The sequence below is a fragment of the Barbatula barbatula genome, assembly GCF_947034865.1.
Source record: "Barbatula barbatula genome assembly, chromosome: 2".
In the NCBI taxonomy this organism is placed as follows: Eukaryota; Metazoa; Chordata; class Actinopteri; order Cypriniformes; family Nemacheilidae; genus Barbatula; species Barbatula barbatula.
In genome coordinates this window covers 27800850-27825108 of record NC_136767.1, presented here as the reverse complement: position 1 = coordinate 27825108, position 24259 = coordinate 27800850, and the positions used below count along the sequence as shown (strand labels likewise).

At 39.2% G+C, this 24259-nt stretch overlaps 1 protein-coding gene across 4 annotated transcripts; it reads left to right on the top strand.

The window, feature by feature from the left end:
• The first annotated feature begins 54 nt into the window (after positions 1-54).
• nf2a (NF2, moesin-ezrin-radixin like (MERLIN) tumor suppressor a) lies at positions 55-23631 on the top strand. Of its 4 annotated transcripts, none has more exons than XM_079447513.1 (19): positions 55-219; positions 553-610; positions 689-860; positions 5103-5228; positions 5494-5616; positions 8393-8476; positions 10662-10730; positions 11185-11267; positions 12819-12894; positions 13135-13269; positions 13361-13435; positions 14626-14739; positions 15371-15493; positions 16408-16524; positions 16605-16705; positions 17016-17121; positions 19606-19733; positions 20362-20521; positions 22642-23631. In XM_079447513.1, exons 3-19 carry the CDS (start codon positions 747-749, stop codon positions 22690-22692), a joined length of 1785 nt encoding a protein of 594 aa, XP_079303639.1. In that variant the 5' UTR covers positions 55-219; positions 553-610; positions 689-746; the 3' UTR covers positions 22693-23631. The 4 variants fall into 4 exon arrangements, with proteins under 4 accessions (XP_079303639.1, XP_079303640.1, XP_079303638.1 ...); XM_079447514.1 differs by having other exon boundaries at positions 553-706; positions 794-860; XM_079447515.1 differs by having other exon boundaries at positions 58-219; positions 553-706; positions 782-860.
• Positions 23632-24259: the final 628 nt, after the last annotated feature.

Below are 24259 nucleotides of genomic sequence, written 5' to 3'. Positions count from 1 at the left end.
CAATTAATCAATGATATCATTTGTTTCATAAACCTAATTGTGGTCATTTTCAATGCTGCTGAGTGACGAGGGACAGTGCGCATGCGCGCCAGCGCCTACTCACGGACGATCCAGCACAGTTTCAGCTGTAGTTTTGACCCTAAAGAGTAAAACCAGGCGGATCAGATGTGTAAATCACACAAAGTGCATGAATTCATTCACGTGTTAACAGCTCGACAGGTAAGTTGGCCACTGGTTTACAAGCTTTTTAGCTTTACAAGCTGAATCCGTCAACAAAACAATAATTTGAGGGTGAAATCGCAAATTAGCCGAAGCCAAAATTCACAAAATCTTAAAATGTTAAAAAGTCTTGAGGTTTATGTGTTAAAGCGGAAAACGTGTAATTTTGTTATCTAATTAAGCCTTTGTTAGTAGATGTTGTCACCCCTTAGCGCACTATGCTAATAGTTATCAAGCTAGCATGTTTGTCAATAAACGTCAGTTATCTTAACATGTATTGCATTTACTAACTGACCGTTCTTTTGTTATTCCTTTTCTTTATGTTCTTTACAGACCTTTAGAGGAAGTGAAAGGGACAGTATGTAACCAGACACAGGTTATCAGTTAACAGGTGGTTTGAAAACTTGTGCACTTCTCCTAATGTGGTTACAGCAACTGAGAGATGAACCAGTGCCTCTTTTATTTCAAGCGATGAATCGGAGAAGTTGTAAGTAAACAGGAGGAAGGTTTTTCCATCTGCATTTAAAATGTCAAGTGTGCTTTCATCTATAATGGGGCTCAGTTCCCTCAAAAGGAAACAAGCCAAAACGTTCAACGTCAGAATCGTGACGATGGATGCTGAGTTGGAGTTCAGTTGCGAGGTGAGTGGCAAGCGTTCTGCATGTAAGTTATAAAAATGTACTGCATTACATTTGTGAGCTAAAACTCACTGAATAATGAATACATGTTGTTTCAGTCTTCGGCATTCTCTGTAGGCGGACACGGTGCCTTTATCACATTTGGCAGGACATTTATTGTAGCCTAGAGACAAATCTGTACAGACTGTGAGGCAGTGATCAGGGCTTTATTTTTATAACCTGAGGGAATGTAAGCTTCGAGATGCCACCAGGTTCTCAGCGGTTTAATGTTTGTGCTCCGGGTCTCGCCTCGTGGCCCTTGAGCATGCGGCTTGGTCTGACCCGTTTCTCAAGGGGAGCTGCATCAAACATCTATGTCTCATCTAAGCATCTTTAGTGGACAGCAGAGACAGCTAAAAAAAAAGAAAAAAGCATACAAATCCTGAAAGCAAGCACCAGTATCTTTCATTATCCCAATAATCATCTTTCTCAAGCATAAAGGTGTTTTCTATTAATGGCAATTCCAGTGGGAAGTCTGCAGGCTGTATGTATGCTACGGTACACCTCATTTGCACATCATACATTCTTGTGGATACATATGCCCTATTTTTACACAGAAATCATTGCAGGGAATGTTTTTGAATGAAGGGAAAACAGACGGTGATAGAAAATAGTGTGACAGACGGGGACCATCCGTTGATGTCTCCTGGGCAAGGATTTCCCATTCCTCAAGATCCTGTCTACTGCTCTGTGCCTACACGTCTGTTTGGATGTTTCACACTTATTAACAATAATTTCTAAAGTCTAAATGAGGTTCTGGACAAATAGTTGGATGGGGCAGAGGAGGGCAATGGTGCTGTTGTCATGGAGTGTTCTAATAAGTGTATTTGTTGTTAAAACAAGATGAGCTTTCTGTCGGATACCACTGACAATAAATCTCGGTCTCAGTGCGTTTACATTTTTTTAAATAATATATTTTATATAAAAAAATAATCAAATGATGCTTTGCAACATAGACTTCCACTACAAGTGCATTCTTGTTTACACAATATTTCCTGTTTATGGAAGTTGAAATTGTATTTTGTGCTCATAAACGGATGCTCCAGACAATGATAGACTTTAATAGTCAAAAGAGCTTAAACTCAGTTTCTTACTGTTCACCAATTGTTATTAGATGTGATGTCTTAGTTAAGCCTTAAAATGGAGATTTATGATCCCTGCTGAGGTTTGCAAAATGTACGTGTATTAAACTATCCTTACTATTTCTGTTGCATCTTTTAATTTTCCTAAGCAGCACCACTTGGTGGCAGCATGGATTTACAAAACGGAAAATCCTCTCAGTCTCTGCGCAAATGTCGAGATTATATTGCTTTCCATTGATAGGCCAGTCATCTTGCTAGACCACAATTCATGTTATTCCAGTCAGTATTTTGAGTCCTTGGCTGTACAGTGATGTCTCTTGACAGAAAATAGTCCCAAGATAGTTATGAGTAATAAATCAAGATCTAATCTCTTTTGAAACTAGTGGTGAAAATTCCTTTGCTGATTTTGCAGTGGAAGTGAATTCAAGAAAATGTCGCGATGCAAGATTTTTATACAGATGTTTGATCAGTGTTATAATGTATTATAGGATATTAACCACATGTACTATATTTCCTGTAGCTCAGTAGTTAAGTGTGGCGCAAGCAACGCCAAGGTCATGTGTTAGATCCCTGGAATTGCACATACTCCGAAACAAATGTACGATATAATGCAATGTAAGTGGCTCAGCAAATGCATTCATTTAAATGAACAATGTAAACGGATATTTCAAGGACTTTGTTTTGTTGCGTTGTTTCAGGCTATCTCATCCTGTGTAACAAGAAATTCCTCCTTCAATATAATCTGGTTTTGGTTAAAAGCAAAACACAACTTTGAAGTTTCTGGTTTTGTAATTTCTTTACTATGCTGGCATAGGGTAAACATTTATGGATGTTTCACTAAATATAACTTTTATTTATGCTAACTATAACGTATAAGTTCTCAGCTGAGTGAGTGAACATCTTTTTACAGACTTGCCTAATTTCTCTGTGAAAGTTTGCACCTGTTGTCCTTAAAGTCAGCCCATCCGCTTCGTGGAGGGGAGGCATCAGCATTTTTAATTGGTTGGGCTCATATTGCGACGGCAGCATATTGTGATATGTACTCATACATAAACATTAGGTAGGCAGGGTGAAACTGCACCTTGAATTGCACCTGTCTCTGTTATGGTAATAGAGTTAGAAATCTTCATGAGGTTTGCAATTCTCAGTGGAAGTTTTAAAAGCAAGCTTGTGTCCTCTATGTCATTAACTTTATTAGCCAGAGTGACATATGGTAAGAGTATATTAAACATCTAGCATGGCTGGGTCCAGATTATGGCTCTTATACATGATACTCTGTTAATGACAAGCCCGATCGAGCACAGACGCTTACACGCGGGAATCATTCTTGCAAGATGAGTTTTCTAATTGTTATTCTGCTGATATTCTCTTGCAGACGCATATTGCAATCTTTCTTTGTATGCTGCTTTTTCGAAGATATTAAAAGGACAGGTCCGATATCAGAAATTAATTTGACCATGTTTATCCCTCCAGTTCATCTGTAACCGGTAAAATTAACAATAAAGATGCAGCCTCATGCAGGTATTCGTGGTCCTAAATGGATTTTGGTTGGTTTCTTTTACACAGGTACACATTGTACAAAAGAAAATAGTAATTTTAATGCAAAAAAAGTGCCACTGATACGCATCCTCTGCTGCCCTCTTCTGTTTCTGTCTTATTTACCTCATGTTATTTACATTGTGAAAGCATGAGCGGATGTTAAAGCCCCAGTGAAATCGAAATGAAAGTTTTTTCCTTTTTTTAATAATAAGTTAACCATAAGGGTGTCAATAAACTGATATGCTCATAGGCGCTGACAAAATTCCCATTTAGAAGATATAAGCGTACAAACCTGACAGTCTGGCTCGTCGCTCACATCGTTGCACAACTTCGGCCTCTTGCCCAAAGTTCTGGTCCAGTCAAATCCACTTTAGAATCCGAAGAGTCCCGCCCCATCTCTATGAGAGCTGCGGAAGCGGCGCCTCATATCAGCAACTTGTTTGCATATTTATAGGCCGTTCAACTGCAAAGGAGTGCATCATAACTTCCATTTTGCAATAAAAAGAAGAACTTCCATTTTGCTGACGCACAAGAACAGTGACTGAAAATACGAGTGGTCAAGACATTGGTAAGATTATTATTGTGTTTCTTCATAGATCAAACAAAACAAGTAACAGTACACATCAAAACAATAACAGCAGTGGAGTATTATGCTCCCAAGATGGCGGCGCCACTGCAACATGCAACATAGGGTGTGAGGCAAGCATCGATTTCAATAAAGATTGGACATCGCAGCCTTGATAGATAAAGGAGAAGACAAACACAAGCGTCACTCAGCAATGTAAATTACAGGCTTCAAATGACACATCACTGGTATCACTGATCTTCATATTCTTTTCAAAAGACTTTTACACCACTGTGGCTATCACGCTCTTAAATGCAGCTTTGTCAGGCTGACTGTGTGCCGTAAATGAAACGCTATTGGTTATTTTAAAAGGGGGCTGGGTCACTCAATATTTCTCGCACTCTGCATTTTTCAGTCAACATATAAAATAATGCTGCGTGTTCCAAGGCATTGGGATGCACTTTTTGATATCAGTAATGATGCTTGAAATGTTTTCGCTGCTTTCACATGTCCTGTTGAAACGGGGTTATTCTAACATTGCCATTATTTATTATGGTGGTGCTGTTTAGATTTGTGGTTAGTCTGTAGTCGATTTGTCTCTAGGGAATAGAGTTTTAAATTGTTTTCCTAAAGACTATAAAATCTGAATTGGAGTTTTGTGGCTTTTAGTCGAAGCCTATTAGCTTTAGGGCCAGCCATATACAAGTGTACTTTAAGACAGTGCCAGTGCAGTGGAGATGCACTTATCTGTTAACAGATATACACTGAAATAGAAAATGCACCAACAATATTGGATTCTGTACACAGGATTGTTTACCTTTGTGGATATTCATAATAAAAAAGAATGTTACTTCTCTTTCATGTTTAAAGTAAAGAAATGCACCCTTCTGTGTTTCTCGACACAGCTTCCTGTGTCAGCACAGGATAACAAAAACTGCTTATCAAGCTATTTCGTGATTTGTTTGAAAAGTTGAAAAGCCTTCATGTTGCTGACCTTTCTTTTCAATCTTGTTTGGGCAGCTGAAGTGGAAGGGAAAGGATCTGTCTGAACTTGTGTGCCGGACGCTGGGGCTCAGGGAGAGCTGGTTCTTTGGTCTGCAGTATGATGTTAAAGACACCATAGCATGGCTCAAGATGGACAAGAGGGTAGAACACTTTTTCAAAATGTCTCACTCTTTCACTGTTTCATGTGTGAAAACACAAGTTTTATTTTAATTCGGTGTGTGTAATTCTGTGGTTCTCAAACTGAGTGGCATTTTATGACATAATAAATCTTGTGCAATCAAACATCGGAAAACTAAGACCACCAACCAAAAGAATTGATTTTTCAGCGTTGTATAACTGATAATGTTTTTGGTTTGATAAAAATTTATATTTCTATGACATTGAAACCCAATGTTTTTATTCTTAGGTTTTGGACCATGATGTGCCCAAAGAGGAGCCAATTGTTTTCCATTTCCTGGCTAAGTTTTACCCAGAGAATGCTGAAGATGAGCTGGTACAGGACATAACCCAGCATCTCTTCTTTTTACAGGTCAGTCAATGCTTCAGGTGGGTTTATCTTCTGGAAATTATGGTCAGCAGCCCCAAAACTGTTTAGCATTGAACCTCCTGCCTTTGTATTTCCTACAAATGGAACAGCACGGATTAACCAAAGGGAAGAAATCGTTTTTATTGGCCATTTAGTTTTAGCATAAATATTTTGTTTAATTAATCTAGCTGGACGGTAAGTATTGTTTGTACACAACTGCAGGTGCTGATGCGCTGTTGACCTGAACTCGAAGCCATTTTATTTTAATGGGGTTGGCAGCAGAACGGAGCTCTCGTATTGGGTTTCTCAGTGCAGTCCTCTGTCAGAGAAGGTTTACCGACTGTGCAGTCTGCAGGTTCAGTGCTCTTCTCCATTGTTTGGTGTGATTGTGTGCAGTCATGTGGAATCTCTGCGCTCCACATCGAGGCTCCTGTCTATAAGCCCAGGGGAATACCTCCCACTGTTTTACAGCTCCCTGCCAGGATTCTTTCTCCAAGATCAGAGACTGTAAAGCTGTAAAGTCATTATGAACACATTATCAGTCATTTTATTGAGATGGAAGGGTTGCTTGGCATGTGCAGTAAATTAAACTTAGCTCCATTTAGCACTGTTTCATCAACAGTTCTCTCTTTGGCAATGACTGTCGTCCATTAGTTGATCTTTATTGCATGTTTTGGGATATTTTAATGGTCTTGTTTTAAGTTGAATGCTGGCAACGTGCTGTGCTTTAGCAGGCCGTGTCTGGGTTCCTGTTTTTGAGCTACTTGTGACAAACATTGTTTAAAAGTAAAAGTAAAAAAAGCAGACATGCAATCTTTCTTTGATTCTGCTGCACTTTTTGAATGCAGTAACGCGTGTCTCATGTAAATTCCAGATAGATATGGCCGATGTGCATGCTATTCAACACATTTAGCAATTGGCTAGAGCGTGTTTTTAAACGCCTTCCAAGAGAAACGCATCCGATTGGTAAATCCCGGTCAGGTGATTCAGCCTAATACAGAGCATCTTCACGCTGGATTGTTCAATTGTTCTTGCTACCCATCTTGTTGATTTTGAAAAAATATAGTTTCGAATATCCCATGTCCACATTACACCGGTGTGATTGCAGTTGTTAACTGACATTATATTTTGACCATTTGCCCTTTAATTTAGAGAGCTTATAGATTCTTACGGATTGAATACTTTGCAAAGGGCACGAGACGAAGATATGAACGTTCCGAGACGACGTAAGTAGCTTATCTTCCCTCGTAATGGGGGATAGACCCCTGGGCTGCTTGTTCAGAATGGCAATGGTCTCTTTTAAAAGTGTAATGAATTCTCATAAGATGGTAATGAATTTGGAGAAGAGATGGGAGAACGGTGAGCCCTACGCTCATCTGTAGGCTGGGAAAGTGCTGTGTGTTTGGATGTGCAGATCCAGTTTGAATCCGCTCTACTGGATGGGCTCTTATCAGGAATGGCCACCCTTCCCAGACTGCTCTCTTAAAGTGCTGTTGCATTTGTTAAACAGATTGAAAGCCAGCAGTAATAGCCAGCACCTTTCTTCCCGGTCAGTAACACATTGCATGCTATTCAACTTTTCTGGTGACTGTTTCAGGCTGATAGCCGAATGAAGGATAAGAGAAGGTGTGATATTTTCTTTGGCAGGTACATAAATGAACGGTTAAATGAAACCCGGATTTATTAACAGTTAAAGGTCTAGTGTATTAAATTTAGCGGCATCTAGTGTGGCAGCCCTACCTTTTGAAGCACTATGGTAGCTGACACAGCACTAAGATGTCGCTTCTTTGGCGAAGCAGATAACGTCTTCGCGTCTTCCGCAGTTTGTCTGTTTAGGGCTGCTGTAAAAACACGGTGAATTCCATGTAAGGAGACCTGCGGTGTATGTAGAGAGAAATGGCTCATTCTACAGTACTAAAAACTCAACACCTGTTTATTTTAGGTCTTCATACACCTCTGAACACATAGTTATGTATATTATAATGCATTTCTGTCGAGAGATCCATCAAAAATTACACAAACGCAGAAAACATCCCATCATCTTAATTTCACCATTCAAAATGTATTAGCTACAGCGCAGAGAGAAAGCCAGCATATACAATACTCGTATTTCATTTTCCCCTTGTCCTTGTAAATCCAATCTGAGATGAGATTAAGCAATTTTTGACCAGTCTTAAACCTGTTCTTAAATCCTGCTTTAGTAGTTATTTTAGAGAAGGCAAATATAGTCACATTCATCTGTTTTTCTGTAGTTGATGGACACAATAATTGGGTTGTTAGAAACGGTCGTGTAGTGCTTTTAACCCGGTTCAACCGCATTCTGAGCAGGTCCACCAGGTCACCTGTTTTTCCCTACGGCTCCACTTGGGATTCAACTCAACAACCCCTCAGGCAACTAATGTGTATCCTCAACCCCTGTGCCATCTGCTGCTTTAAAAGTCTTGAAATGCCCCTTAAATATTCTGTCCAGGCTTTGTAGCTTTAGCCATAAATAGTGTCTGGACTTGGCTGTACATATAGCCCGAAGGAAACAAGTTCAGCTGGTTTATTTATGGATAGTTGTTTGTGTTTGAAATGTACACAGACATTTTAAGTCTGTAAGCTATGAATGTCAGCTAGTTGGCGATCAGGTTTGGCTAAAACAAGAATTAATAGACTTAGTAGCAATACAGGCTTCGGTGCTGATGGAGAAATGATATACGTTTGATTGTGTATTATGTTATTGTCTCAATTATGTGGCAGTAAATAATGTCTTGCTCTCTGTTCTGAAAACCCACAGGTGAAAAAGAAGATTCTTGAAGAGGAGATCTACTGTCCTCCCGAGGCATCCGTGCTGTTAGCCTCGTACGCCGTCCATGCTAAGGTCAGCAGCACTTTGAACCAGATCATTTTTTAAATCCTGCTCTCTTATTGACACGCAGAAAGATGTCAACGCTAGACCCTGACGTCCTTTCAAGGTCGGCATCTTTTCTATTACAGCGCCACTGCAGAAAGAAATGCATTTTATTAACCAGGTGTCATCTTGATTGACAGCTCGGGGGCAACAAGCACATACGGTTTATCCCAAAGCCTTGGCTAACTGCACGCATCTCACCTTGTGCCAATTTAGAAATCTCTCTCGGTTTCTCCCTCACTCGTGACAGGTTGTAAAACTGGACGGTGAATTGGTTGCAGCTTTTGTTTTCTTTGTTAAGCCACTTTGTATGCTTCACACACTAGCTGGTGCGCTTACTGTAAACTCGGGGCTTTTTATTCATTTATGGTCTGATGTTTTGGTGCATTCAGGCAAGTGTTGCTTATTGATTTGGATGATTATCAGTGTTGAAAATAACCCAACATTTTTAGAGTGTATTAAGAAACACTAAAGGCACATTCAAACTGCATCCTCCTCTCTAAATAATGCATCATTTAGCTAGTTAATAAAGATATTACCATTTACCGTAAAAAACATAAATGTACAAATGTCAAAAACTTAATTTAATATCCAATCAAAAGTTTGGTTCATGAGGCGAATCCGCTGCAATACATTATTCTTTAATGCAATATGTAAAAATGTTTAACTGTTTACAGTTTCCAATGTACGTCAAGCATTAAAAGGACCGTTCACCCCATAATAACAATCCTGCCGTCATTTATTGACACACATGACATGTAAAACCTGCATGACCTTCTTTTTTTCCTGTGAAACACAAAAGAAGATAATAGTGAGAAATTCCATCTAATAGCAGTCAGTGAGGGTCAGTGTTATTTGGTTATATTATTATTTGTTATAGGTGCCATTATATTAAATTGTATTTATGGCAACCGCATTTAGCCGCTTAGAGGCTAAGCAGATGGATTTAAATGCGCATTCCATAGTCAAAAACATGATGAGATTTATTGCTGGTTGAGTAGTTAATCGAGATTATGATGAAAACACATAAAACAGAAAAGAAAATATATATTAACGTCACTTACATGCTAAATGATAAATTAAATGTAATGTCACGGTACGATGTTACTATTGACCGTGCTCACGGTCAACAGAAAGTGAACGTGCGATTTACTCACTCCCTACTTCCTTACTATCCAACACCCAAAATGGCAAAAAATACTTTCCTTGTGCTTTTCCTAACTTGGATTTTTTTAAAAGAAATATCCACGTTTTCCAAGTTTGCAGTTTACACAGCGAACTACATACAAAACATGTATTGCGATTCTAAAAATATCTCAACCGGCTTGAATCATCACATATTATAATTGATTTTCCGGCAAGTTTTTGCGTATTTGTTTAATATAACATTCTCTTGATGTGCTATGACAGGTGTCTGTCTTATCCAATCCAACTTTGTTTTATAATTATGAATAACTGAATGATTTCCCCTTACATTTTAACCACCAGGTGCAGGTTTGGAATTATTCTAAGAGACAAAGTTATGGAGGGTAAAAGCCAAGAGAGAGAGAGATATTGTGTCCGAGAACAGAGAGAAAGAATAAAAAACGGCTAAAGGTGTAGACGAGTAAGAAACGTAAAGAAGGGAAAATGCACAAAAAAGGGAGAGACTCGAAGGGTGATGCTCGCCATATTATGAGTGGACCTCATTTTCCACCTCTGCTGTCTCTCGCTCTGTCTATCTTCTTGAGAAGGTATGATCATAATAGAGGAATGAAGCTGTAGACCTCTACCATTCATAGACACTTTCAAGTGGAAATGCATTCACACTATCCCTTCATTGAAGTTGAGCTCTATGAGAACACGTTAAAAACACCAAGCTGTTTCAGTCAACAAGTGACCGTACGCTCCTGCTGTTTTGTGTGGTTTCGCGCATATCTTTTTCTCGCCTCTCTACTTATCTTACCCATAATGCCTCTTATAAAAACACAGCTGTATTTCATCGTCTGGCGATCTGAAAGTGCTTTTATGTGTTAGGCAACTATGAATTACTTAATCAGTTTAAGTGAGAGCAGGTGCGTATAATTGCTGTTTTTCTTTCGTACGACTGCGTGGTTCCATTTTTGCCGTTCAATATTCATAACATGAATAGTAATTGTGTGTCTTGGTTCTACAGTATGGTGATTACGATCGTAATGTCCACAAGCCGGGCTTCCTGTCCCAGGAGGAGCTGCTACCAAAGAGAGTAAGTGTGATGTTGAGTTAGCCGTCACTCCCTGAGAATTATGCAGATTGTGTTCGGAGAGGCTGCTAATGGAGGTGTACACATTCAGCGGGTCTCCCGTAGGGCGTCAGATGTAGTGAAACCTCTCGTGTCAGTAAATACTGCGACGCGCTGTTTGTTTACTCCACTTGCATCAAAAGCCATCTGAAGAGCATAAATAGTCTGAAGAAATTAGAAAACGCCCTTCAACCCAATTAAACGATTTTATAGACCGTTTTCACACTTGGTTTGCTTGTTTGAGTCAGATTCCACCTACTTTATTATTTAGCTATGAAACATGATGTTGAAGATCAATGGCGCGTGCAAAACAAACTGAACCGGACGGATTTAGTGTGCTAGAGCATCCTGATACAAGGCGTTAACGGACAAGTTTTTGTTTATGATAATGACTTCTATATGTGTTTCTGTTGTGCAGGTTATTAATCTATACCAGATGACCACAGATATGTGGGAGGAGAGGATCACGATCTGTTATGCTGAGCACAGGGGCAGAACCAGGTATCGTCCACATTCATCTTAGACAATCCACAAACCGTTCATTGACCATCTGATGAATATTGCATACACAGTTTTTAAATGGCAGCTTTTGCTACTTGCCTCGAGTGCAAAGCTCACTTAAAGAAGTGGTCAGGACAAGACCTCATGACAAATATCTGGCTTTGCAAGACAATGTTTACACATGCCATCTTGCAGGTGTGCTTTTGACTAGGTGCGCATTTTGAGAGGTGATCTCAAGATGAAAAAGTGGCTGACGAGTTGGACGTATGACGTAGTATTTCTGTGCTCGATACACTCCCCCAGTGTTCGTACAGATTTCGTAAAGTTTTTTTCGAACATGAAAAATTGTTACGTAACATGGGTAGGCACACCCTGATCTGCCCATTGTGGCGCGCGTGCAGCCCCGGACATTTAAGGGGATCACAGACCTCTGAATCTGTGTTTTATTTGCAATGTTTGCGCACGTGCTTTAGTTCCCCCCCCACACACGTCGCATGGTTTCGGAAATAATCGTACAGCTGTATCTGTCTTTTATAAATGTGATCAAACTAAAGCGAATATTTGAAGGGTTACTATTCTGTAAGTACTCAAGATTAACATGAGATATACAGAAACTGTTTGAGATACAGACACTTTAAATATTGTAATTGTTCACTGCGATGATGAAACCGACTTGCATGTAGGACACTTTCTTATTCCACACCCTCACCTCCTGCTTACTGAAATACATCAAATGAATCCAATTCTATCCCTCACAAAGGTTGAAGTATTTGTTTCTTTCATAACAATCCGAACACAAACCAGCGACATTGCCAAACTAAAACAGATACGGTTCATTAAGGCTAAATCTTATAGCTCGTATAGTATATTCCCCCCCTGATTTCTTGCACTGAAAACATTCTGTTTAAAACGACCGTTTCTGAAATAAATAGTCTGTATTATTTTATAGTTTAAGGGTTTTATAGGCTGTTACGATTGACTAAGCTTTTTGTACTGGAAACAAAATGAGTAAAAACATCGAGCATTTGGTGATATGTAATCCTCTTGTGGTTTATTAAGAGTTTTGCCAAGGCAAGCATCTCTTCAAAAGTTGTTCGTTTTCACAGTTAGGAATGTGTGCATTTAACTTTTGCAGTTTTAAAATGGACAGGCACTCGCATTAAAAAAAAGGAAACGCATCTAGTTGCTCCTAGCTTGGTTATATAAAAAGAAATCGTGAAAATTGTCTAGTGAATAGTGGAAAAGAACAGGCATTCAAGTCATCCAATTCAAATATGGCGACACGTCGATAACTTTAAATCCCATTGTTTGTCATTTTGGATGTATTACTTTAATTGTTTAAATTGAGTTTCAGTGTTGTTGTTTGTAACCAGCAGCAGTTATTCTAAAAATAATATTTTGTGACCTGTAATTTCTGCACTCCAAATTAGTCGAGTCTCATTAAAGCCCTGCGGAGGAAATAGATTTTATTCTGTGTCTAATTTATTCCCTCTCTCTGTCTCGTGTTTTCTTCTTCCCTCCTGCCTTTCTGTTTGTTATTATGTGCTGCAGAGATGAAGCAGAGATGGAGTACTTAAAAATAGCTCAGGACCTGGAGATGTATGGGGTCAATTACTTCTCCATTAGGGTAAGAAAGTTTCTGACGCTGTGCTGTAGGTACGATCTGAGCCAACGGATCTCTCTGGGTTTGGACACGTAAAGACATTACAGCAAAAAGCTTGAAGGAATAAATCTTCCATAACTGGTGACCTAATGTCCTGTACCTTGCATAATGTTCTAGTTAGAGATAACAGAGACTTGAATCGTCAAGGAATTCTTTCTAACTTTTAGTTTTCGCCAACTGTGTTGTGTCTGTGTTCTTTTCAAGAATAAAAAGGGAACGGACTTGCTGTTAGGTGTTGACGCCTTGGGTCTCCACATTTATGAACCCGAGAACAAACTGACACCCAAAATCTCTTTTCCCTGGAATGAGATCAGAAACATCTCTTACAGCGATAAAGAGGTACTCATTTTCTTAGCCGATGTCATTTTCAACTTTGCACTCTTTGTTCATTTGCTAATTTCTCGTGCGTTGCTTTCAACCACATCTTCAGTTTGCCATCAAGCCCTTGGATAAGAAAGCAGACATGTTTAAGTTCAACTCATCAAAACTGAAGGTCAACAAACTGGTGAGTATTCCATTATTTTATTTGATGCAGCGAACAGTGTTGAATTGATAACTACAAACTTACCGAAGTGTTGCATGGTGGTTGAAGATCTAGGCTGGTAGCCAGAAGATAGCGGTTTCAAACCCCCTAAAGGACGATCTGTGATCTGCCATTATTTAGCCCTTAGCGACTCTTGTTTTGCTCAGGGAATATTGTACTTTTTAAAAGCAGATCGCTTTTGGATAAAGGTTAGTTAAATGTGTGTTGCCTGCTTCCATAGTATATGTGAGCCTGGACCACAAAACCAGTCATAAGGGTAAGAATTTAGGTACATTTGAAGTTCAGATTTATACATCTTAAAGCTGAATAACTAAGGTTTCCATTGATGTATGGTTTGTTATGAGAGGACAATATTTGGCCAAGACATAGGGCCGAATAATTTAGAAAAATAATCGAATTTGCAATTTTTTTCTACCAATTTTGCAATCGCGATTTAATATGCGATTATTAAACACCTTTACTTCTGTATTATTTAATAAAGAACATCAATAAATCATGGTTGCCAACGCAATATTAAATCGGATTAACCATAAACTATAGACCAGGCTTGAAATGAAATTAGGTGATGCATGAATTGATTGACGCATTATTTATAGAATCTCCTCAATCATACTTGTATATTGGATGATTTGTTACATTTCTAGCCATGTTATAATTGTCATGACATAAAGCACTGACAAATAACCTTGGAAATGACATACCACCTTGTAAATAAGATACATAACATATGCTATTTAGCTTGTTAGCTAAATGTAGATAATAATTGAAAATGCGCAAACATTGACTATTAGCAAAACATGTAAGGTTATGCGAGTCAAAACACAGGTCAAATATCAGACACACTATAAATTCCTATATGCAGTGTTTATTGAATAAAACTATACAACTCTAGGGGGGCGGGGGCGCCGTTGGCGGGGCGAACCCCTAAGGTAATGGTAGCGGAAACACTGTGTAGTACATCAGGAATTTGGAACGTGCTGATTTAGGATTAAATAAGGTACTTTTTAAGATTCAGTACATACTGTGACTGTACATGATTTTGCACACCATAACTCTGTTGCGAATATTATTCATCTACACATTACTCTAGGCATTATAAACACCGAAGAATTACATTTGCTCATTCACTTTACGTCGTCTGTTACTTGAAGATTCTTCAGCTGTGCATCGGGAACCACGATCTCTTTATGAGGAGACGTAGAGTGGACTCGCTGGAGGTCCAGCAGATGAAGGCACAGGCGAGAGAAGAGAAGGCTCGGAAACAGGTGGGAAAGTTCATGAATGCATTCAAATTGTTTTCAGTTTAAGAGAATAGTAGAGTCCAACTATAACTGTCATGAAACGAGTAACAATAATGTAACGATCACTTTCTGAAAGACTTTTGCAGCTTACGATAAAACATTGTCAGCCAAGACTGCAGCATGTGAGCCTTGGAAAAACATTATTCAGCCTGTTTCTGCGAATGCTAATATAGTTTGCGTTTGGTTCATCTTTACAAGTCCTTTTTTATGTGAATGGGCCTGAAGTGTAAGAGAGAAATATTGTATTTGTTGTTTTCTCCAAACTAGTATATATATATATATCATAAATTATGCTTTTACATCCCCGATGCTGACTCGACTTGTAATTCAAGTCTATGTTTACAAGAGTCTGTAGAAATGACTGCACTTTTGGGAAACCATTATCTTGCTTTAGAGAGCTCGGGAAGTGCAAACAGACTAGCCTCCAGCCCGCTGCATCAGTAAATCTAAGACTTCATAGCCACCATGAGCATTGATTTCCCCCTGCACCCTTAGGCACCTTTAACCAGGTGCTGGATTTGTGATCCACTAAACCCATTTAGCTGTGCAGCGCTCTTAGTGAAATATGGATGAGCTTTATCACCTCTCGCTGCAGATGGAACGGCAGGCGTTGGAAAGAGAGAAAAGGTTGCGCGAGGAGGCGGAGAGAGCCCGCGGTGAACTGGAGAGGCGACTGATGCAGTTACAGGACGAAGCTCAGATGGCCCATGAAGCACTGGTGAGAAATTCAAACATCAGACACACTACACGGGCTTCGCTGCTCTTATTCTTCTAAGGCTTATCGTACAGACTTTAATGAAAGGATTGTGGGTGCTTTTTCTTACAAAGAAATGTAATATTATCCTTAAAAACTACTTTAATTTAAAAAATATAGGTGATACAAATACAACACTCAATTTTATTATATTTGTATTACTAATTGTTTATTTGGATAAAAACTTAAGCATGCTCGCTATATATGAAAAGTTTATTTGCAAAAACAGATAACTCGAAAAACACGTTTTATAATGTAGTCATGTTTTTATTGTGTTATAAAAAGCTTATGTAACCAGAACAACCCAACTACAGATTGATATTACTTGTAATGCACAATAAGAAACATGATTTTGAAAGTTATTTGTTTTTACAAATTATATGTCAGTTTAGCTTCTGGTCTGTTAAAATGTCTGTACTGTTGATTTATTCAGTATTAAGAGAATTGCATTTAATCTGATTGCACAATTTTCAATCACCATTTTCAATAATATATAGAGCTTTTCATTTCATTTCAGTTGTGTCATGTACCACTAGGGGTCTCCTCGAGTGCACTTGTGGTCCGTGTACCACAGTTTGAGAACCACTGACTTAAAATAAAGAGAAAATGGCAACAGTAGCATTTTTTTAATTTTCTTTCAAACAGTAGAATTTGACGTTTGTCAAATGAATGTGGAATTGATTTTATGTGGTGTGATTTCGGTTCTTTCTTGAAGGTTAAGTTAGATTTGTTTTTTTAATTTTGAAGAAGCGGGGCGTTAAATGAAACGTTCATAAATGAAAATATGCGCACATGCAAACACGGGGCAGAAGCCAAACATCCCTGCTCACTTTTCCATTTGTTTCCATGTGTATCTTTGTGTTTTTTGTTGCTCGTAGTCACGTTCAGAGGAGACGGCTGACCTGTTGGCAGAGAAGGCACTGATCGCAGAGGAAGAGGCCAAGCTGTTGGCACAGAAAGCAGCCGAGGCAGAGCAGGAGATACACCGCATTAAGGTTAGAGATGTCAACTTGGAAATATCAGATCCTTCACGACCTGTGTACACTGACCATGTTTCGTATTATTTTATTGAAAGGTGACGGCGATTCGCACTGAAGAGGAGAAACGACTGATGGAGCAGAAGATGCTCGAGGCCGAGATGCTTGCGCTGAAGATGGCAGAAGAGTCTGAGAGGAGGTAATGCCAGAGGGAAATATTGCTCCTTAATAAAAAAAGGCAATTTCTGACACTGATAGCCGCATCGGTTTTGACCGATCGTCCTCTCACGACTGGTTCTCTGCCAGTGGTTATTCTCAAATCCATCATCTCGGGGTCTCTAGTTCATAGTGACACAGTGTTGGTGTCATAGGTCATGCTGTTTGATTTGCTCGCATTTCTTAGAGAATAACATTTTTTCATTTCTAGCTCAATTTGTGGTTCGGAGATTCCAGTACCGTGCCCAAGAGTTCAAGCTTGAGTGAATGAATCACACATTTTTTCTCCGCAGGGCGAAGGAGGCCAACCAGCTGACACAGGACCTGCAGGAGGCACGAGAGTCGGAACGGCGAGCCAAAAACAAACTGCTGGAGATCATCAGCCAATCGGCGTATTCGGTATTCGCCTATTCCTTACCAAAACACCTCAGCGGGGCCTCCACTGCGTTTTCGACGTGGCTTGCTTTTCTTAAACTCCTGAGATTACCATGTCGGTCCAAGAGAAAAAGAGTTTGCACATTTATGGGTTCTAACGCTAGTCTGATTTAGCCAGTCGGCCATTCGTCAATGTCAAGATAATTTATTTAAACAAAAGTTGCATCGGACGACCATTCCATTACTCACAAGAACATTGCTTTTGCTCTTTTCCAGAGAGCCCTGTGAGACTTTTTCAGCCTCGCAATAACTGCCCTAATGCAATCGAGGAGGAATATTTATACTAATATTTGGCTGTCCAACTTAAAAAGGGTTCGGGAGGACCCGGCGGTGGTGTGGCATTGCTGAAAGGTTTATCGTAGGATTATAAATGGGCTCGGAATGTGTGTGCATTGAGAGGAAACTGCTAGAGAGAAAGCGTAGTGTGAATACCTCCATTACATACATTGTGAATATCCATCAGGGTGAAGTACACATGAGTGCTCTTCATATCTGATTCAATCGCACTGTTATTGTGGGATAATGGATATAATTGAGGTCAGAAAATTTGTTGTTTTAGTCCCTTAAATGTTCCCTTTTTTACTGGAAACTGCAGTGCCGTGGATTCTCGATTATTAATCCGAGCACTTGGGAACTGGACTCACGCTTTTAAAGCTTCCAGGATGCTCTCGAAATCCCATGGGAGGCGTTTTCGCACATTTTGCATGCGCCTTGAGTTAAGGTGTGACCGGAGGTCAGCGTATCATTTTGAACATTAGCTCTCTGAACAGGCGGGTAACGTTAGATCGGTTGGACCACTTAGAAATACCGCTGTCTGTAGGTATTCATGTCTCACAGATAAGTTTGACGTGTTTTTTCGTACCCTGAAGTCTATCTTGGTCTTTTGACAAGATCCTGCTGTGGATGTCTGCAGAAAACCTGAGCTCGGCTTTGTTTAGATAAGCCCTTCTGCCTGAGGCAAATGAAGGCAGTTTGTGAAGTTTATAATGGATTCTGAAATGCATCTGTAGGTCGGTTGACCTGTCAGAGGCTACAGATGTAAACGTGTTTTGGCTAATGTGAAATCGGATCAACATCTTGCATTATTCAGAAATAAGTCACATCACGGTAAATAAATGCCGTTTTATTGCTTTACATATAATCATTCTGTTATTTAGGTGCAATTGAGGCATTTGAAGTGACCTTTTTTTGCGTTTAAAAGCTTCACAAATGCTCTCTTGTTTTGTTGTCATATCAGTCAAGTATTTTTATCAGAGGTGATTTGAGCAGAGACCAGAATTGGCCGGGTTTTCATCTGATCAGGCCGGGACCGGTGACCAGCCGCACGTCTCGCCGATTCCAAGCCGATCTTCTGTTGCCCGTAACGCAGTCAATTACATCACATACGTCCGTATACTCATAGCCGCAAGTAAATATGTAACTGTGCATGCACACAGCCTGTATTCCACAGCTCGCATGTGGGTCTCTGCTGACTGACACACATCTCTCATATCCGCTGACTGCAGGCGTGCACACACGCATCATGTACTGTAGCCTACAGACACAAAGGTGCACTGTAGTTCATCTCTCGTTGCTCGGTCTAAGTGGGGTATGTATGCTATCAGTGATGCTAAACTCTGACACATGCTAAACTCATGTTGAAGTCGTTCACTGTGTAAACCATACGTAAATCCCATTTAACCTGATAGCTTGTCTTACGTTAAAACAGTGGTAGTTTCACTAAGGTACAATGACATTCAACACGGCTTCTACTTGTTTTTAAAATCCCAAAATATGCGTGATTATCTAATTCAGTTCTTTACTGACACAAGAAATACAATAAATATAAATATGATTCACCATCTTTAGAGCAGAATTAATTTATACGGTTTTGAACTTTTTATTGAAGTTGCAGCTAAAATGAACCGACCCACTTGTTTTAACACAACAGACCCAAGATAAAGGCAATTTATTGTAATTCTGAAATTACATTTCAGAAAAGCGATGCAATGTGAGTTTCATGAAAAGGTAAAGACAAGAATAAAGTACTATTTTATTCATAGGCTTGTAATCTTAGACTTTTGTGAGATGAGTACAGAAGAGTAAAGGGTCAGTTAAGTGACAATTTGTTTAGTTATATTTATTATTTCTACTTCCTTTCAGTCTCAGAGTGAGAGAAGATCCTGTATTTGATTGAAGTGTTGAGAACTGCATTTCTTTATCAATCTTCAATCTTCAACGAAAAAAGAAATGGTTATCATGCAATGAAGAAACGTGTGTATGGTTTTATATACACTCTCAATTATAGTTTGTGGATAGAAAATAGGAATCGGCAGGTTTCACTTAAAATAAAATCAGAAACCGGAATCGGCTACCGGAAAATTGCAATTGGTGCATCTCTAATGTTTGTTCCATTATGCACAATGCTTTCTATAGAGACATCAGTTCTCTCTCTCCCGCTCTCCCCAGCATGCACCGCCGTCTGCCAACGCTCTTCCCCCTGACGGCACTAACTTCAACTTCAGCACTGAGAACCTGAGTTATGACTTCAAAGACACGGACATGAAACGGTTGTCCATGGAGATCGAGAAAGAGAAGTGAGTCGAGTCCCTCCTGAACAATCTCTCTTCATGTCTGTCAATGCATCCGATGAGGCGGAGTGTGTTTTCTCCGCTGTTGCTCAATTCAAGTGCTCAAATTGTATTACTTTAGCAGTTGAAGCAGTTTTGTTGTTTTGTTTAGATTATGTTTTATAATATTGTGAAGAAAGAGCTCGATGATGCGCATTAATCTCATTTTTTGTTCATACTATGTCTGATAACTAGATAACCGAAATGCAAAACAAAGTGATTTTTCTGCATGAAATTACATTCTGAGTCTGGGGTGGAATGTTTTTTTTTATTCTCTGTAAAACATTTGTACACCTACAGTACATAAACAATTCAATACCCAAATAACTCACGGTTTAACCTAGGGCCCATCAAAAACACTATCCCTTTAAATGGTTTAAGGTGCTCTGCTGATGGCAGTTCAAGATGTAAAAGTTATGTTACTCCTAAGACTCTTTACCTTGTTTCGGACAAAATCGAGTAGAGCATTACATGCACCGTTTGTAGAGAAAGCAACCCCAGAATGCATTGCAATGATATTAGTGCTCTGCCTATGTGGCAGTAGACAGCTTTCAGAATATTGAAACGTAGCTATAGCGTGTGTTCTGTTTGTCAGGGTGGAGTACATGGAGAAGAGCAAACATCTTCAAGAGCAGCTGAATGAACTGAAGACAGAGATCGAGTCTTTAAAGCTAAAAGAGCGAGAAACGCCGCTGGATATCCTGCACAACGAGAACGCTGAGAAAGGCACCAGCAAACAGAGCAACTTTAAAAAGGTCTGTTAAATCATTCTAATGTCTGTGGTTGTTGTGGTTTGACCTATCTATTGCATTAGATGGCAAAATATAAAAAAGTAGCATTTCTACAAAAGGGTTTCGATTTTTCCTAAGCATCTTTTGCCATTCTTCCAATCCAAAGGTCCCAAGGTCAATTTGAATGGATGTAAAGTCATTTGCTTTCCGCATGTATTTGTGAAAGATGAACATCACGTTTCAGACTTCCCAAAACCCCGAAACACTTCTAGAAACTGTGCTCTCTAACGCCATTTCTCTAAAGGATTGGTAACTATGAAATATGATCCTAATGACACGGCTAGTCACGCAACCACGCGCCGATAATCCTAAATGAACTCATTCATCTTGCTTGTGAATGGTTCGGCTACATTGCCATCAGACGTTATGAAACGGTAGATTAAAAGCTGCATTTCAGCTGTACAATCCGCTTCCGCGGTCTACGTGTGAAATTGTCTCGTTAGCGCCAAGCTAATTGATTCCCGTGTTTCGCGATTGGCCGTTCGGACGGATGGAGCGCCCACCGCACGTTCAGTCAATCTGAGTTGATGTGATTGTCTAATTGAAGTCGCGCTTGAACGAATTAAGCCGAGCACTTTGGGAACGGCTCTAAGCCGTGAGAAAATCCACTTCAGTTTAGCCTCCTCGACAGCTATTGTTTTCTTCGTCGATGTTGCGAGACCTGTTTCGGCACACTGTCTGGCTCATTGTAAATCAGCATCGGTCAGGTGGGCCGAGCACTGGACCTGGAGCAAAGTGTCAGGGGTCGCCGGCTTTTCAGGTCACACCGGTGGAATGATTAATGGCCGTGGCTGTGGACTTTCTTCATACCCTTGTGTGTCCTGCTGTTAGCTGTAGCCCGAGGGGAAGAGATGCTGAGAGAGTATTCTAATGCACTGACAGCATCACCTGTTACCTGAATGCGTTTCTGTGATGATCCATCAAAATATTCAGCGATGCACTTGCACGTTCTGTCCAGAAGTGTTCAAGTAGTCCATTTGTTATTTGTACTCTGAGACCCTCCTCAAAGACCCATGCGTTGATGTTTTTCAACCTTTTTTTCTCCTGGAAAGTGTTATAAACATATTTTGTTGCGTATTCTGGATAGATTTTGGAAATGCATTTTTGAGAAAAGTTGCAAGTAGTTTTAGGTACAAAGCTTCAACACACCCTACGAGGCTCTAAAAAGAGGTATTTAAAAGACTGGAATATTCATTTCATTGGCAACTTTCCAAAATATACATACAATATGGCATTTTTATCTTCTCTTATTTGTGCGTCTCACTTCCTCATCTCGTCTTGATATGTATGTGTATAGTTTAGTCCAGTTTCTGTCTATAAAGTGTCATTTAACATCAGTGTCATTGAACACATGCATGATAGCGGATCAGCTCTCTCTCACTTATGCTCTCTTACCCTTTCCATGTCCTTTCTCTCTCTCCCTCTCTCTCTCTCTCTCTCTCTCTCTCTCTCCCCCTCTTTGTATGCCTTATATCAGTCACAGTCCTCTTTTAGTTAATATTCATAGCTCAGTTAAACATGTCATGCACGTCTTGAGTTTTTTATGACATTGACTAAAAATGAATTAAAAGCTGCTTAAGTGTCTTCATGAGTAGTTAAGAATGTTTAAAGACTATTAATGCATTAACCCGATTTGACATGCATTTGCAATCTTAATGTCAAAATTTAATTTACAGCTGAAATATTATAAGGAAAATCTAATTTATTTACAATACATTTTCTATTGTAGTCGTATTGAAAGAAGTGCATAGGTTTAATGTGATATTTGTTTACAAAGCTAATTTCAAGCATGTAAAGTTTAACCATCATAGATGGTTTCATCGGATGCACAGGCCTGGCACATAGTTTTCTTCTGGTCTGTGTTTGGTAATGTAATATATTGATTTATTTTATGTTGATATTTTATTGCATAGTCATTGTATTAAATTAAATCTACAATAAATCAAACTAGTTTGGGCCACATAAAGTTTGTTAATGTTGTTGAAGTTGACGTCTATATAAAGAGCGTTTCAAAGATCACATAACCGATATGTAGGTATGTATGTATATGTTTTCATCTCTTCTTCTTCGATGTGTCTTCACAGCTCACTCTACAGAGCACCAAATCCAGAGTGGCTTTCTTCCAAGAACTATAGCTCTCTGAACGGACCAATCCATACAGTTTGTATGTGTGAATGTCAGTCCTGAGAGGTTGTGACCCATTCCTCTACGCTTGGCACATTCCGGTGATGAAGAATGTTTTAAAGTTTACATTTACATGAGACGACCAGGGTCTCTGCGTGGCCTACAGAGACATTGTTCTTTCCCTCATCTACAAACAGAAAAACTTGAATAGTTTACTGAATTACATCATTGTATTATGAAGACATTAAAGGGACACAAAAATGAAAGTTCTGTCATGAATTACTCACCCTGTGGTTGTTCCAAACATGTTTACGTTTGGATATTCAGGAATAATGTTGGCAACCAACAGTTCTGAGCACCATTGACTGCCATAGTAGGATAAATGAACTGTTTGTTTTCATACATTCCTCAAAATATCTTCTTTTGTCTTCCACAGAACCCAAAAATTACTAATTTGCTTCAGAACTGTCGGTTGCTAACATTATTCCCAAATATCTCTAGTAATGCATACATGTCTGAAACAACTGGAGGGTGAGTAGTTCATGACAGATTTTTTGGGCGGAGTGTCCCTTTAAGTGCACACGCTCCCTACACTACGTCTGTGAATCTCACTTGCTTTTCTCCGACTGCATAGCAGATTTTTGTCTCACATTTGATATGTCAGAATAATCGACCTGAAGCAGAGGTATAACACCATTGTGCTGTATTAGGCTGCTTTATGTTTTTGCTTTTACATTAGTTTGAATTGAACCTCATTGCGTTACAGTTTTAAAGCTGGTTGACTCATCGTGGAAGAATAGATGAGTATGGGATGTTTAAGGGGAAGTTATACTTTTAAAACGCTATTGACTTTATGTAGTTTACTTTCTTTAAATGTTTTACAATGTTTAAAAAAGGAATATATTTTCGAAAAAGTTTTTGTGCTGATAAATAAAGAAGTTGAAATTCTGTGTGGCTGTATTTTGTTTTTGCATTACGGTATTACAATATTTTTTGTTTGGGTGTTGTTGAGTATATCTCCCGCATCATGTGGCTTGTTAAGGACAGATGGGCTGTTTCCTTTTTTATTGATACAACGTACAGTTATGCATGGACGACTAAAGGAGATTTAAGGGAGACTTTTGGGTCAGATGTGTTGGTTCTGTTTGCAACCACCTTGCAACACCCAAATGAAATGACCCAGAATGCTCTGGCAACCTATGGCATCCACTTCAGCAGGGACAAGCATCAATACGGTATTTACTTTATTTTAGTCCTCTTCAACATTTCTTGATTCTGCTTTGCTCATGTATGTGTTGGTGTGTTCGACAGGCTTGTTTCGAGCACCGGGATCATGCAGCAATCTATCAGATTTCAGCTTTCCGGCCTGGACATAATCCTACATATGATAAATGACTCAAATCTGTCTAGAAGAACCTTTCAATTACGCATATGTGTGTGTCACAGCTACAGTGATTTTTAATTATAACATGAATGTTTGATTTAGGTTGATTTAATTCATTTGTTAAAGTAATAGATCTAAATGTCAAATTAAATTTAAAGCACTTTGCAAATAAATGTACCTAGTCCTTCAATTTG

Bases quoted from the DNA above. Each gene is read 5' to 3' on its own strand.
- nf2a (XM_079447513.1), top strand. From the start codon at position 747: ATGTCAAGTGTGCTTTCATCTATAATGGGGCTCAGTTCCCTCAAAAGG. The intron at 12,895-13,134 runs GTAAGAAAGTTT...GTTCTTTTCAAG, and splicing joins TCAATTACTTCTCCATTAGG to AATAAAAAGGGAACGGACTT. The intron at 19,734-20,361 runs GTGAGTCGAGTC...TCTGTTTGTCAG, and splicing joins ATGGAGATCGAGAAAGAGAA to GGTGGAGTACATGGAGAAGA.